The sequence below is a fragment of the Pangasianodon hypophthalmus genome, chromosome 18 (genome assembly GCF_027358585.1).
Source record: "Pangasianodon hypophthalmus isolate fPanHyp1 chromosome 18, fPanHyp1.pri, whole genome shotgun sequence".
Classification (NCBI taxonomy): Eukaryota; Metazoa; Chordata; class Actinopteri; order Siluriformes; family Pangasiidae; genus Pangasianodon; species Pangasianodon hypophthalmus.
This window is the reverse complement of record NC_069727.1, coordinates 21,280,722-21,297,786: the sequence shown is the minus strand read 5'-3', so window position 1 is coordinate 21,297,786 and position 17,065 is coordinate 21,280,722. Positions and strand designations below refer to the sequence as shown.

The 17,065-nt window shown below is 40.6% G+C and overlaps 1 protein-coding gene across 11 annotated transcripts in view; it reads left to right on the top strand.

Moving 5' to 3' along the window:
* The window catches only part of cacna1c (calcium channel, voltage-dependent, L type, alpha 1C subunit), a 279,528-nt gene that overhangs the window by 25,404 nt on the left and 237,059 nt on the right, over positions 1 to 17,065 (top strand). The window contains exons 1-2 of one of the 11 annotated variants that reach the window (XM_053241771.1): positions 828 to 1,247; positions 1,484 to 1,553. The exons of 6 other annotated variants lie outside the window; for them this stretch is intronic. In XM_053241771.1, coding sequence (XP_053097746.1) covers positions 1,517 to 1,553 — 37 coding nt within the window. In that variant the 5' untranslated portion in view covers positions 828 to 1,247; positions 1,484 to 1,516. Of the gene's footprint in view, positions 1 to 827; positions 1,554 to 1,595; positions 2,055 to 17,065 lie in introns of those variants that run through there. 4 more of the 11 variants (XM_053241770.1, XM_053241772.1, XM_034312999.2 and 1 more) reach the window with 4 other exon arrangements.

Here is a 17,065-nt window from a genome sequence, read left to right as displayed (position 1 = left end):
CACAGCACCAGGGCTGTGTGGAGTTTCTGCGCTTGTTCTCCCTGTGTCCATGTGGGCTTCCTCGTGGGTTTCTGGTTTCCTCCCATCTCCCAAAAACCTGTCAGTAGGTAGACTGGCTAAGATAACTTGCCCCAGGTGTGAGTGAGTGTGTGAGTGTGTGTGCATGGTGCCCTGTGATGAACCGGCGTCCAATTAAGAGAGAATCTCCGCCTCAGACCCAGCGTTCTCAGGATATCCTCTGGATCCACTGTGACCCTGACCAGGATAAGCGCTTACTGAGTGAGAGTGAGAAATAAAATTATTATATATAGTAATATTTAAAGGCAGAAATTCATAAAATGACTGAAGAATACAGTATATATAGAAAGTGATGCTGTTTAAAAAGTGTTTATTTACTGCTACATTTATTTTTTCTTTTATTTATTTATTTTTTCCTTTTTGGCACATCCTCCCTTAGCCTATTAATATCCTTTTTTCCACTTTCTCATGGCCAGGCCGCCCCCCTGCTGTCTAAGCGACCCCTTTGCTTATGCATAGGGCAGGCCTTGGTATGGTCAGTCCCTCTGGCACTGACAGCTGTGAAGTGAGCGTGACCAGATCTTACAGAAAGTTATATTTAAAAATAACACTTTTAAGAAACCTATTATTCTAGGAAAATAATAATAATAATAATAATAATAATAATAATAATACTAGTCAGCTCTCGGTAGTTGTTTTCTTTCCCACCCCCGAGCTGGCATGTCTGGAAAATCGTGGACTATTTATTCTATTCTGTAGCTCAGGAACATCTGGAAGCAGTCAGCGAGGTCTGCATAGGAGGAGTGGGAGAGAAGGAGGGAGCTCGGTGTCTCGGCTCACTCCCCAGACAAGCATCACTGCACTGAAGCAGGCGAGCGCGTTTGCAGGAGGGCCATCGGCGACTGCAGGCGTCTCTTTCTCACTCTCTTCCTCGGAACGCAGCAAGGACGAACCGCACAGCTCTGCTTTTCACTGCGGCGCGCGCGCTCGGTGTCTGCGCCAGTTCTCGGATCAGCGCAGATGGGAACGGATCTGATCATTTATCCCCGTTAAACGCTTCATCTTCGGCCTGGAATGCATTAATATTGTTCTTACTCTACTTTGGCGGTCGCCCTTTTTATGCTGCGTCCAGTTTTAGAGACATTAGAGAGAGACAAAAGGATATTCCGATCATCATTGGCCCGAGCGGGGCTCGTGCCGTGTTCCTCCTGCGCTAGGGCCCGGATGTGGTAAGGATGCACTGGTTCGTTTTCTTCTTCAGCTCCTGCGAATATTTCTTCCCGCTTTTTAGCTCCATCATGGGAATAAGGTAATATTCACTCATCCCACAGAAGGGGCAACTCGAATGTCTTCGTCCTCCTTCCTTCCTCTTTTTCATTTTCTTTCCAATTTTGGGATGCTTTCCTTCCGCCCCCCTTTTCATTTTACAGCCTTTTTTGCTTTTTTCACTTTACCGATACAACAGCTGGGCTGCGCCTCTGTGCACTGAGAGCAAAACATGTACATACCGGAGGAAACCCAGGAAAACCATCAAGGTAACGTCTCAGCTGGCTTTTTTTCTAACTGCGAGCTGTGTGTGTGTGTGTGTGTGTGTGCCATATGGAAGGCTTGTTAGGGAGGGGACAGGGTTCTTATGAGCGCTTTATGAAGTGTACATAAAGCCATATCTCCATATTAGGCGCTCATACGCGTCTCGTGCTAATTATAGAGCGAGCATTTAGAGCTCTCCTGAGCTGCGACAGAGGCTGGATGCACAGAGCTGCAGGGAGCGAAATCACACCGAAATCACACAGCTAGCAGTATTTAGGTCAAGCTATAATCATAACGCGTTGACTTGTGGATTTTATTTCGGTTTGATCACCATGGCGACCACAGACGCGACAAGTGCATACACAATTCTGTGAGCGCTGAGTGAGTGATGGAGCTGGATGTGGAGCTGTGATTGAGGTCAGAGCCGGAGCGCTACACCCACAGACACGAGTGGTGCAGGTAGACAAGCTGAGCTACAACATCAATCTGACACTCTGATGGAGCTGGTGAGAAAACACCAGCAATATTATTATCATTATTATCATCATTATCATCATTATTATTATTATTATTATTAGTATTATTATTAATATTAGTAGTAGTAGTATTGCAGGTCTCTAGCCAATTTGCTCTTTACAGGATTTTTTTTTCTCACTCCAAAAATAATAATTTTAATAAGTGAAAATATCATGAATATATCTACTATATCTAGCATTTCCTATTATAAGATTGCAATAAACCAAATATAAGATTAGACTTTTATTTATTATTATTATTATTATTATTATTATTATTATTAGTATTAATTTCCAGCTTTAAATTTTCTTATTCTACTGGAAATAATTGTTTCTTTCTCAAAATTTTCTGCCAACAGAGCAAGACAATTTCAAGCTCGAAATTAGGAAGATGTCCAGCTTAATAATCTTATATTTGATTTCTTGCAATCGTATGAAATACTGGATCAATTTGACTATATTTGAGATATTTTTACTTACTAAAAGGTCTAAACTAAAATGTTTGCAGTGCTCTTAGAATGTCTTTCCTCTCATTTTTTGTTTCCCGAGGATAAAAACATTTACTGTACGTAACAGTCTAGCGTGAGAAAAACCTGCTTTAGTTCTAATTCCTACATATTTAACATGTCTTACTTTATGGTTATTTGCAGGGGTGAGGCAAATCAAAAGTGTGACATAAATTAGAATCGAATTTCTTTCTAGAGGAATCCAGGATTTCTGGAGGGATTTCTAGAGGAAGTGCTGGAACACTTACAATGAACAAATTGAGATTATGTAGAAAAATGACACACTTTTGTGACACCTACAGTATTTGCAGTAAACAATGCAAAATTAAAACAAATAAGGTTTTCCTATGAGTCACCCTCATATTTTATACACATTTTTATAGAAGATTTATTTACATTTTGATAGATTATTTTGCTGCTACTAGCAGCAGGGGCATGAATCATAACCCACTGCCGAGCCTTTGCTATGACAGTACTATGATTACATCACAACTTCACAACATGGTGTAAGTGAACGTTTTGTGTCCCTCATTAAACAGAGGCAGCCGTCACTACGGGTGAGAGGTGGGCTCTGATAACAGTAGTGTTTACGCTAGGGCACGTGTGGGGTGCTTTTGGAGGGACAGGTAGACACAGCCTCACACAGCCAGCATATTAACACACAGCTAAGCACAGAGGAAAATTCTCCTGATAAACTACAGTGGACCATGAGAACTTTTCACTGGGATTTTGTCAGGATTCTTAGGATTGATGTGTTCACTTCTGAGTCATTAATTTAAGCCTTAAAATGGAACAAAATCATTAACCTTTTCCCCGCATGTACTGCGAAATCCTGGTGGAGCTTTAATATGTTCACATGTTGCTCTTTTAATCACTGAGGGACATTCACATAACCTGAATGGAAACGGATGAATGCGTTATTTTTAGAGCTGAGTACATGAGTATTTATGGATCTTTTTGCCAGTATATGCTGCTACAGCTCATTTGAGAGCAAGTGGTATGGAAATACACCTGTTGGAGAGGTGTTACAGGTTGCAAAACAGGTGAATCTGTACACTGGATCAAGATAAGATAACTGAACATATAATACTATACTATTAATAGTGTATGTAATGCATCTATATGTTTTAGAAATTATACTATTTATAATATTATATACTAAGTGTTACTTGACATTTACAAAATACATGCTTTTGGGTTCTATGAGCCATGTGATGCAGTGAACTTACGTATTTACATATTGCTCCTAATAGTACTGTGTTAATTATACTTAGTGTTTTTTCTGTGTGGTTATCTCTGTAACTGCCACAGTCACGAACCCCAGTCTGCAATACGATTAGGAATATTCACATTCAGTTATTGCTAGAATTACTCTCTAAGGGTTCAGGCACATGGTTCTGTGGGTATCCAGAGAAAAGCTGCTTCAGAGGGGAGGCATTCACATTCACATTATGTGTTCCTGGATTTTTTAAGGTTACATAAGACAAGCAGAGCATATGCTTCAGCATGCAAAGACATTCTATACAATCGTGAGCTTCTGACTTTGTGGTAACAGTTTGGGGAAGAGCCACATGTGGGTGTGATGGTCAGGGGTGCACATACTTTTGGCAATAAAGGGTATGCAAGGCTTGGGTGGGTCATGTGCTATACTGTGTATTCTGTATCTAGAGTATGGGGAGTAGAAGCTTTAGTGAACAGAAACCTACAGTGTAAACATCTTAAAATGGAATGAATCTGAAATTAATATGCTCTTTATTTGAGCGCCCTTCAGTGAGCATCCTTCAGTCATGCAGTCAGACATTGCTGAGGTCTAAATAAAGCCAGCACACCTGCACTGTGACACAGACAGGCCTTTCAAATGGGAAAATATTGCTTTCAGATCATGTAGTAATATCTTTGCATTTATTTTCCATTAGTAACACAAGCATGTACGTAAAGGGCAAGTGGCATTTTGCGTAATTAATGCATTTGAACCATTTTAAAGCTCAAATTATACAGCGAGTCCCAAAAGTCTCCTTACAGAGGGGAAATGAACACGTTTTAGCAAAACTTTATTTACGAATCATCCTCTACGTGATTGACATGTCTTTGTAAACACACACGGAGTCGTCTCTCCCAGCTTTGGCTCCCAGTTTGGCAGCAGTGTGGTGTGTGAGGTGCTCGCCATACTTCCTGTTAAAGTCCATCACAACCTTGCGACAGCTTCCTGATCCAGCCATGAGAATGATTTCAACACCTTCTTCTTTTCTCAAAAGCATTCTTAAAGGCTATCTGGAAAAAAATATATATATATATATATATATAATATAAACTAAGTATGAAAAATGTTCGAAGACATTTTGCTAAAACTTGTTAATTTCCCCTCTGTATGGAGACCTTTGGGACACCCAGTAGATTTAACAGTTTTACCAATGTTTTTTTTTCTTCACGTTTTGTATGATAAAATCTCACAGCATTACAAATATAAATTGGAACAAAGTAAATCAAGGCAACTTTCATCAGAGAAGACCTCTCTGTATTTGGCTGCATTCATATTTCCCCCAATCCTGACTAATGTCCATGTCCCTGCTGCTGAGGAGCACCCCATAGCACGATGCTGCCACCACCATGCTTCACTGTAGGGATGGTATTAGCCAGTTGATGAGCAGTGTCTGGTGTTCGCCAGATATATCACTTGGGGTTCAGTTAAATTTTTGTCTCATCAGACAGAGAATCTTTCTCCTCATGCTCTCGGAGTCCTTTAAGTGCCTGCCATATGCCTTTTACTCAGGAGTGGCTTGCGTCTTGCCACTCTACCATATAGGCCTGATTGATGGAGTATTTCTGAGATGCTTGTCCTTCTGGCAGATTCTCCCATCTCTGTGGAGGACTTCTAAAGCTCTGTTACATTGCCTGTTGAATTGGCTGCTGAAATTGGCCAGATGGACAGCTCTAGGAAAAGTCCTTCCAAAGTTCCATTTCCCAGTGATGGAGCCCACTGTGCTCCTGGGAACATGCAAAGGTTTAGAATTGGTTTATATCCTCACCCAGATGTGTGTCTTGACAAAATCGCAGAAGCCGACAGGAAGTTGCCTGGACTTCATGGATTGGTTTTTGGTCTGACATGCACTGTGAACTGTGGGACCTTATACACACAGGTGTGTGCTGTACTAATCAACTGATCAATCAATCAGGTGAACTCCCACCAATCTCAAGGAATCAAAGCAAACAGGTTGCACCTGAGCTTAATTTGTGTTCCTTTAGCCCAAGGCTCTGAATACTTCTAATACTTATATTTTGATTTTCTTTTCTTAATCAATTTACAAAAAGTTCTAAAGACATGTTTTTGCTTTTCCATTATGGGTTATTGGGTGTAGTTTAATGGCCAAAAAAGTCAATTTAATCCATTTTAAATTTAGTATACAGTATGTAATAAAATAAAGTGTGCAAAAAATAAAGGGGTCTGAATACTTTCTGAACCCACTGTATATTATAACAAATAAAATATAGATATAAAATATAGTAAATACATATATTTACACAGCAACATACAGAAATAATATTGAAAATATAATTGAAAAAGGTTGAAAGTATTATGTGTTAAAACCTCTCACCTGGCAGCACTGCAAATTCATGAAGTCGACTCGACTTACAGCTCCCTCAAAACCCCTAGTGGTGCAGATGGAACAAAATACTGTCCCAAATCACGCACTTGCGGTCGCACTCTCAATACTCACTTTATTAGGAACAGCACGCTAATGCTGGGTAGCATCCACCTTTGCTCTCAGAGCAGCCTCAGTTCTTCATGGCATGGATTCAGCTAGACATTCATTCTGTGAATCTCTCAGTCTAAAACATTCCAAAGGTGCTTTATTAGATTTAGATTTGAGTGACTGAGGAGGCCACTGAAGTACACTGAACTCACTGTCATGTGCTGGATGGGTTGGAGACGACTTGCTGTGTGACATGGCGCATTATCATGCTGGAAGTAGCCACTAAAAGATGGCAGAGATGCACGTGGTCAGCAGTAATACTCAGATAGGGTGTGGCATTCAAACAATGCTCGACTGGTAATAAGGGGTCCAGTGTGTGCCAAGAAAACATTCCCCACACCATTACGCCACCAGCAGCCTGAACCGATGACACAAGGCAGGCTGGGTCCACACATTCATGCTGCTGATGCCAAATTCTGACCCTACCATCTGTATGTCTGTGACGAATCAAGATTCATTAGATCAGGTGATGACGTTTTTTCCGACCTTTAACTGTGGGTAAGCTTGTGCCCACTGTAGCCTGAGATTCAGTGTAGTCTCTGACTGTTGTAGTCCATCTGCCTCAAGATTCGACGTGCTGTTTGCTCTGAGATGCTCTTCTGCTCACCTCAGTTGTTAGGGGTAAGAGTAGTTATTTGAATTGCCGTAGTCTTCATTTCAGCTCGAATCTGTCTGGCATCAACAACTACAGTATGTAATGATCAAGTCTCAGAGATCACATTTTCCCCATTCTGATGCTTGTGAAAATTACCTGAAGCTCTTGACTTGTGTCTGCATGATTTTGTGTGTTGTGCTGCTGCCACATGATTGGCTGATAATTGCATGAATGAACAGGTGTACAGGTGTAAAGTTCCACTGCATATTCATTTAAAAGATAGTTTCTCACACAATCCTCCCATGACATATAACCCCAATTCAACAAACAAGCCACCAGAAAATTAGACAGGAGGCCCCCGAGTGACTAACAAATATATACAACAACAAAACATAGGAACGGAAGAAAGAAAAAACATAGGAAAGTCTGGACACTGTTATTGTCTCTACAGCTGGTCTCTGAATTTTTTTTAATCATGCCAGAAATACTATTGTCCCTAAGTCTGTTTCAACTAAAGCAAAATGTGACGGTTTGTCCTTAAGTGCTGTATTTTCAGTCTTTTTGGTGTCCACTGGTCTCAAGAGGATTCAGTGCACTACAAATTCAATCCATAAGATTCAACCATCAAGAGTATTAAACCTCTATCTGTATGAAAATACAACCAAACATGAAGTAATTAAACTATCAAAGGAATTAGCTTTACATTATCATGGTGTGTTCCACTGTCTTCCAAGTGCCTGACACACTCCTGTATCGTTTCACTATAGTGTAAAGTGTCGAGCTGTAGCCTGTGCGACTTATTCATAATTTACTGTATATACATTCTTCTATTCCACCCTCTTACTTTTAATGTCTCTACATTTTTCTGTAAGTTAAACACATTCTTTCCTTTCAAATTCCGTAACTCTGTGCCAGTGTCGCTGAATAGCAAAAGCAGCGTTCTATTTGTTGCTATTGATAAAGGCATTTGTTAAATTCTGTAAATGTAATTTATATTGGGGCAAATTATCAAACACACACACTTTTGTGTAATTTGTACTTTGATTAGACAATGTGTGCTGCTCAGTCACCTTTTAGTTTCTCCTCCAAAAGCATGTTAGGGGAAAAAACGATGATAGAGTAAATAACTTCATTCACGTTCGTTACACCCACGACTGAGTCCGTAGTGTGACTGCTGATGACGTTTAATGGAAACGTCACTGAATTAGGCTGTGAGATTTTATCCCATTGGAACTGAGATGTAGGGGGCGTGTCACTCTGTGTAGTCATGTGACATGACTGTTGCTGATTGGCTGCATGACATGTTACACCTAGCCCACAGGCTCCTTTCATACCGTTCTGTGTGGTTTTCTTTCGACTGCTGGTGGTAGTGTTGTGCTCGGCTTCACAAAAATCCAAGATAATCCTCTTTAAAACGTTTATTAATAATAATAATAATAATAATAATAATAATAATAAGATGATGTAGATGTCATAATGAAACCTTATATTGATTGTTCTTTTATCACTAAAAGACATGCGGCGCTTAGCCCCTATAGCCCATTTATACGAGTTGTTCCTGAATGTGACAGTCTTAAGAGCTGTCCCAAATGTTCACTTTTACACTCTCATGCCCTTCATCACTCACACACCATAAGTGCACATCTCAAAATGTTGACTTGGAGGACTGCAGGGCTTTGGGCACCACCTGGGGCAGGTGATGAGCGTATTATAAACACAAAAACAGAAAGGTCGTGCAGGTAACTACCAGTCTGTGACTATACGCCTCTTTTGGTCTATGGTCACACACCACTATCATCTGGTATTTCAGTGTCTATTTCTGTTTCTTTCTTTCTTTCTTCTTTTTTTTTAAAGAACCCAGCCAGTTGATGTGGCCTGTGTATTCGCTCTGTTTCCTGTTTTTCTAGTAGGGCCTGCAATCAGTAGAGCCAATTGGCATGGGTCTGGCACCTTTATAGGGTGTTTCAGTGTGTTTCAGTAGTGTGGACAGTGAAACTGTAAATGATAGCCACTGATCTGGTGTTATCAAACCCATCATCAACTGCGTATTTTCAGATAAAATGCAGAGAGGTTTGACACTTTTGGCAAATTGTCCTGGAGGAGTGATCACACCTTGATTTGGCTGCTCTGGGTTGGTTTGACATCAACAACGTGGCCCATGCTGTATCCTGGTATTTCGACTATCCACTGTTGCTGTTTCTGAAAGCCAGCTTTGCAGTAGTAGCGTAATAGCAGTCAGGTATTCCTGAAGGTACCCTGCTGGCTCACATGTAAAAATCGTGTTTTGGGCAGGCGGATGCTTCCTGGGTCTGTGTGGCAAAGACCCGTCCAGTGGCAGGTGGTGGAGGGTTTTCATCAGGTTCAGACAGCAGTGTTTTAGCCAGCCACCTTGTCTTCTTATGTGCATTTATAAACTTACTACAGTCTATGGCTCGGTTCACTTGATGCCTGTAGGATTTCTGTACTCACTGTCTGTTCAGATATGGATATGGACCAACTGTTCCACTGTTAGAGAGCCAACATTATTCTAATGCATGAGGATGTGAATATAACTTCTCCTGACTAGGAGTCAAAGTGAGCTGGAATGACCTGGATGGCACTCTCAGTAACGTGGAGAGGGTAAAAATTTGAGCTTTCTGCTTGTACCTGCAGTATGATGGACAGCTGGAATCAAACTCACAGTCACTCTGTCTCAGAAACACTAAGGTCTAATAGTTTTTCACAGGAAGAAAGTAAGTACAATCATGTTTCATATTTAACAGGCATTGTCTGACATGGATTGTGCAAACACCTGCTTTAATAATGTGCAATGATTTTTGTATTATGTATCTGTGTTAATTCATTCTGACTGCAGATTTCTAATGAGTTGTTTATATGTGTCAGTCTGTAGACAGTTTATATGCATGTTATATAATAAAATCCAAAGCTGTGTGTGTGCGCAGAGTGAGGTTTAGCATCAACATTACCAGTCAGCATGTTCATGTTTTTAATTGGGCTGCTTTGGTTGTTAACATGTGCTAATGTATTTCTGTCCCTGAATGTCAAACAAAAATCAAGTGCTGATCCAGCTTTACTGAGGTGAGTTAGCACCCCTAATCTTAGCATCTCCCTCAGAATATCGGTCTGATGCCTATCCCAATGTCCATCCAACCTCACAGTCATTTTAAACACATTCAGATCTGTAACATCAATTACTTACTGGACCACTTAAAGGAGCGCACCATAAATCAAACACTGTGGTTAAGCTAGCCAGAGTCTCACAGTGAAAGAAATAAGACACTAAGGTTTTGTTTCGTATTATCCTTATAATTAATCAGTTATTGAAAAGATTACCCACCTCATCTGATCAGATATATTGGTTTACTCTGTTGCTGTTGAGGTGTATACTGTCACATCATTGCGAGTTTCGACCACAAAATGGCAGGCGAGAACTACATTACCCTACATTACCCAGGCCTAGCACATCACATGACCTAGTCACGCTCACAGATTACTCACACCTGTTTTGTGTTTAACTAAGTATTAACTCTGTTTAACTTATGGTTTCTTTGTTTTCCACTGGCAAACGTTTGTCATATTTCACCTTGGAAATGCCTTGTCTCATTTTCCTCTGTTGTTCTTGTTCTCACTATTGTTTATTTTGTCAATGATCCTGGTTTCCACTTTGTTTTATTTGTGTTTTTGTTAATAAAATCCTGCGTGTGCATCCGCCTCCCAATCCCTGACTTATACATGAATTGTTTTTTATTCCAACTGAGCTAAAAGTCTGATTATTATTATTAATGGAGTATAAAGCTGGATGTAAATGAATGTATGCTAAAAAGCACTTGAAGTCAAATTGATTTTAATGGTGTTAGGTTAGGTAACCAAACTGGTAATGATATATGCAATAGTCTAATCTTTAACTCATGTTCAAATTTGTTTATCAGATTATGTGCAACTGTAACTAGTTTGTAGGATTGGTCATCAGGTTGGGTAGATAGCTAGTCCATACTGCAGTCTGAACTCACGAACACAGATTTGATGCTAAATGTGCAAAAAACAATAGTAAAGTGAATTAACTGAAAGCAGTATTCTACTACATTGTTTAATTTTCCTTCCATGTTATCCCACACAATATATCCCAGTTGTTTTCCAGCTGTGCTGTTCACCCAACTCTCCAGAGGTTCTGGCATGAGAGGTTTCTCTTTTACTACACACTGAGGATTCTCCTTCTCCTTCACTGGCACATTTTTCTAATCTAGCAACAATAGAGATCCTGCAAGTCATCTTGTCGTGCAATCCTACCACCTGCCCATTGGATCCAGTCCCTTCTACAATGCTCCAGACCATCTCTCAAGACCTCCTCCCCTTCATCACCACTGTCATCAATGACTCCATAACATCTGGTCATGTACCAACCTCATTAGAGAGAGCAAGGGTTATTCCCATCCTGAAGAAACCCACTCTGGGTCCTTCTGACATCAGCAACGACCGACCGGTATCACTTCTCTCTTTTCTTTCTAAAACCCTTGAACGAACTGTCTATAATCAGCTGTCTTGCTATCTCTCACAGAACAACCTCCAAGATCCCAATCAGTCTGGCTTCAAACCGGCAGATTCCACAGAAACTGCCCTTTTGGCCGTCTCTGAGAAGCTACATGCTGCTAGATCAGCCAAACTGTCTTCAGTCCTCATCCTCCTTGACCTTTCAGCAGCGTTTGACACGGTGAACCACAAGCCTCTCTTGTCCACCCTCATGAGCCTAGGAATTCGTGGTGCAGCATGGCAATGGTCCTCTTCTATTCTCCCTCTATAATCGATCTCTTGGTGAGGTCATATCCTCACATGGGTTTTCATACCACTGCTATGCAGGTGTCACTCAACTCATCCTCTCCTTCCCTCAGACTCTCATGTTTCTGCTTGGATATCAGCATGTCTGGCTGACATCTCATCATGGATGACAACTCACCAGCTGAAACTTAGTCCCAGCTGAAACAATCCCAGGTGATTCATCCCCAGGTCAGGATCTTGCAATCTCCCTGGACAATTCTCACCTTCGGTTACCGCACGCAACCTTGGGGTAACCATGGACAATCCACTGTCCTTCTCCTCTCACACTGCTAATCTAACACGCTCATGTCAATTTCTCCTTTATAACATCAGAAGAATTCGTCCATTTCTCTCCACACAGGCCACTCAGGTGCTTGTTCAGTCTCTTGTCATTTCAAGACTGGACTACTGCGACTCGCTCCTGGCAGCTCTGCCTCTGAGCGCCATTCGTCCTCTGCAACTGATCCAGAATGCAGCTGCACGATTGGTTTTCAACCTTCCTAAGTTCTCCCACACCACCCCATTGCTGCGCTCCCTCCACTGGCTTCCTGTAGCTGCTGCATCAGATTTAAAGCACTTATCACACTCCACACGGCACCTCACTCCCTCTGATCCTCTAGCACTGCTCGACTGGTCCCACTGTAACGGGTAGAATAGGGTGTGACTCCTTTAAGAGCAGAGCGCCCTTCATTGGGGAAAAGTATATTAGTTCTCAAGTTGCATGTGCTTTGAGCAACGCATGTATGCAGGAGCCAATGTTATATCTTTTATTTTTGTTGCTCATGTAAGATGTTTGTTTATTGAGTAACGCGGCGGACAGCAGAATACTTGTGAAAGACTGTTTTGCTGGAGTTTTCCCGGTGAAGTGGTGAATAAACCCGAATTGTGGAATGCTAACCTGTGTGAGTTTTGACTGTTTTCTTCTTTCTGCTGCAACTCAAGTTCGCAAGCTATCCTCTTTTACCAACGTAGAAACATGTTACACCACCATCTCTCAGCGTACAAAGAAGACACGCATCAAGGCTGTTCTCTGTTCTGGCACCTGGGTGGTGGAATGAACTTCCCCTAGAATGTATTTTTGATAGACTTCAAAGCACTTTTGTAAATTGCTCTGGATAAAGTCGTCTGCCAAATGCTGTAAATGTAAACTTGTTCTACACATGCTTTGATAAATGAGATCTCTAATTCTTATCAACAGTTAAAAATACTGTGGCGCAGTGTTGAAAATGGAGCTGTTTTTACAGTGTGGCTGAAATCCAAGTTGTTTTACTTTCTTTTCTTTTTACGGAAGATTAGAAAAGGCAATTAAAATGGCAAATTCCTGAAACTATAATTCAAAATGCAACTGCACGGGGAGGGCATTAGCCTATATGCATTAGCCTATTAGGAAGTTAGCATTCATATGGTTACTGAAATCTATGGCATACAAAGTGCAACAAAAATGGTTAATGATAATCCAGCAAATGTTACTGGATATGCATCAAATCCAGTAACATCAACCTTGTGTCTAACCATTACCCACACACGTTTGTCAATCAGTTTTCCCTTTCATTAATCATTCACTTGCTTATAATCACCAGGCCATTTTCCCTTTCTTGTTTTTTCCTCTTTAAAATCATCCAGGCTTTAACCACTCACTTTATTAATCACCTACTCTATAACTAGTAGCTGTATAATGACCCTTTCTGTAATCACCTGCTTATATGTTAATGAGATGGGTGTATTTTTGGGCATCACCTGAAATTCCGTTTGCTGCTCCAAGAATGAGTCCAGTGCTTCATTATATTATTCTGGTGTGCAGTAATGTTTGTTAACTGCCGAGCTCGACAAAGCCTGGAGAGCCGCTAAAATGCACCCGGCCTTAGTGATGTGCATTAGACAGTAGCTTTAGTGACTTGCATTAGAATGTTATTATGGACATTTACTGAAAGTGTGGCTTTCATTTTTTTTTTTTTCATACATTTCATGACCTGACCACTTTGACATGGGTGTACTCAAGTCATTTGTGAAAGGCAGATTCACGTCTGACTTAACTGTGCGTTGCAGGTGGATCAGAGTTAATGGCAGTTATATAGTTCTATCACATCTGTATATTATAGCTGTATGTGTGTGTACAGGGTGTCCCAGAAGTCTCCACACAGACTGACAGACAGATTAACACTTTTTTAGCAAACTGCATATTTATTTACGAATCATCCTCTACATGATTGACATGTCTTTGTAAACACACACGGAGTCGTCTCTCCCAGCTTTGGCTCCCAGTTTGGCAGCAGTGTGGTGTGTGAGGTGCTCGCCATACTTCCTGTTAAAGTCCATCACAACCTTGCGACAGCTTCCTGATCCAGCCATGAGAATGATTTCAACACCTTCTTCTTTTCTCAAAAGCATTCTTAAAGGCTATTTAAAAAAAGTATAATATAAACTATCTCTGAAAATTTTGGAAGACATTTTGCTAAAATGTTTAATTTTCCCCTCTGTATGGAGACTTTAGGGACACTGTGTACGTTGTAACGCAACATCTTATACAAGTGTGTGCTCCCAATTTTGTGGCAACAGGAGAAGGCCCACTTATGGGTGTAATGTCATATATCCACACACGTTTGGCCATATTTTGTGTGAGGGTGTGTGTGAGTGAGTGTGTGTGAGTGTGCATGTGTGTGTGTGTGTGTGTGTGTGTGTGTGTGTGTGTGCACAGTCCCTTCCGAAAATATTAAAATGGCAAGACCAATTCTTTTGTTTTTGTTGTACACTGAAGACATTTGGTTTTGAGCTCAATAGATGAGACGATAGATCAGAACTTCATCTTTCATTTCCTGATATTTACATCTAGCCATGTTAGACTTATAGGTGAGCAAAAGTATTGGAACACATAGCTTTAAAGTAAATAACACTTAATATTTGGTTGCATATCTCTTGCTTTCAATAACTATATTAAGCTGGCAATGCACTGACATCACCAAACTGTTGCATTCTTCTTTTGTGCTGCTTTTCCAGGCTTGTAGCGCAGCTTCTTTCAGTTGTTGTTAGTTTTGGGGGGTTTCTCCCTTCAGTCTCCTCTTCAGGAGGTGAAATGCTGCTCAGTTGGGTTAAGGTCTGCTGATGGACTTGGCCAGTCTAAAACCTTCCACTTTTCCCCTGATGAAGTGCTTTGTTGTGTTGCAGTGTGTTTTGGGTCGTTGTCTTGCTGCATGATGAAGTTCCTCTCAATTAGATTGGATGCATTTCTCTGTAAATTGGCAGACAGAATGTTTCTGTAGGTTTCTGAATTCATTCTGCTGCTACCATCATGAGCTCCATCAACAGTAAAGATTAGTGAGCCAGTTCCAGAAGCAGCCATGCAAGCCCAAGCCATGACACTACCTCCACCATGCTTCACCCATGAGCTCATATGTTTTGGATCATGAGGAGATCCTTTCTTTCTCCACACTTTGGCATTTCCATCACTTTGGTAGGGGTTCATCTTGGTTCCAGAATTTCTGTGGATCATCTCTGTATTTCTCTGTGAATTCCAGTCAGACCTTCTGATTACTGCTGATGAGAGGTTTGCATCTTGTGGTTTGGTCTCTATATTTCTGCTCTCAGAGTCTTCTTCTAACAGTGGATTGTGAAAACTTCACTCCTGCCCTGTGGAGGTTGGTGGTGATGTCACTGACTGTTGTTTTTGGGTTTTTCTTCACAGCTCTCACAATGTTTCTGTCATCACCTGCTGTTGTTTCCTTGGTCGATGTGTTCCATGTCTGGTTGCTTGTGCACCAGTGGGTTCTTTCTTTTTCAGGACATTCCAAATTGTTGTAGTGGCTATTCCCAATGCTTGTGCAATGGCTCTGATTGATTTTCCCTCTTTTCTCAGCTTCAAAATGGCTTACTTTTCTCCCATAGACAGCTCTCTGGTCTTCATGTTGGTTTATCCTTTTTAACAACAAATGTAGTCCTCACAGGTGAAACCCAGGCCTCAAACCAAGAGCTATTAATTGTTTGAACTATCAATCTAACAGAGCACACCTGGGCACAAGAAACATCTGTCAGTCGCATGTTCCAGTATTATTGATTACTTGAAAATGGGTGGGTTCAAACAAAAGGTGCCATGTTCTATGTTGTTTAACACGTCTAGATGTAAATATCAGCAAATGAAAGCTGAAATTCTGATCTATCGTCTCATATTCATCTTTTGATCTCAAACCCAAATGTCTTTATTGTATAGCAAAATAATTCCAATACTTTTGGAGGGGACTGTACACACACACACACACACACACACATATGCAGGTACATACGCTCTCTATACTGTATAATCTATACTGTTTATCAAAGTATTCATTCAACACCACTGTAAATGAGTACATTAAGTGCACTATTATTCTCTGAGGCACTTTCATGACGTTTGGATTTTAAATGTATGCTGCAATAGGATACAGCCTGAAATAATACCTGTGTACTGTTTAGACTATGGGCATTCAGTGAAAATGAAGCATGTATGGGAGTGTTTTGGATGAGTGGTGGTCTGGATAAATATCCTATACTTATGAAATATTGGTATTGAAATTTAGTATTTTAAAATACTTCCTAAATTAAGTTTATCTGGACAGATGTATGTATCTGCATCTGTTCTAAATTTCAACGTAACTGGACAAGCGATATCTAAGAGAAAATTGTTTAAATGTTACAGCACCACAAAATCACAATCAAAACTTAGTCAGAATCTTGTCCTGAGAATGAAGTTAAAGATATTTGAGTCAACAGAACTCCGCTCAGCTAGGACTAACTCTTCCCCTAAATATAGCCACAAGCAGCAATTATCAGGGTCAGAGCACATTTCACAAGTAGCATCCTATGAGGGTACATACAGTACTGTACAATACTAGAGGGGAGGTAGAACAACACGCCATTTAAGTTTTGTGACAATTAACCAATTCTAGCTCTATCGAATGCCTGATGAAAAAGCCGTGGGCAGCCATGAGCTTTAAGTGATCTATAGAAAATCAGCAGTGCTACCAGCATGTCAATCGGGCTCATTCTTTTTAACTGAGCAGCAGAGGGAATACTACTTACTGACCAAGTTTTATATCTGTATAAATGACCTTATTAATAATGGTCTTTGTTCACCATCAACTTTAGCAGAATAAAATAATAATAAATAAATAATCAGAATAATAAACGTAGCCGTGTGATCATGGAGATCCAAGCAACCTTAGCAAGTAGCATACCCAGTGGTGACTTCTTGGCAAGTTACAGAGAGAGAGAATAAATGAACATACTGTTCCAAGTTTTATAACGATAGCTCAGTACTAATCTCTACTGCCTGATTGGCTGATGGCATCCGGGCATCCAAGTCTTTCA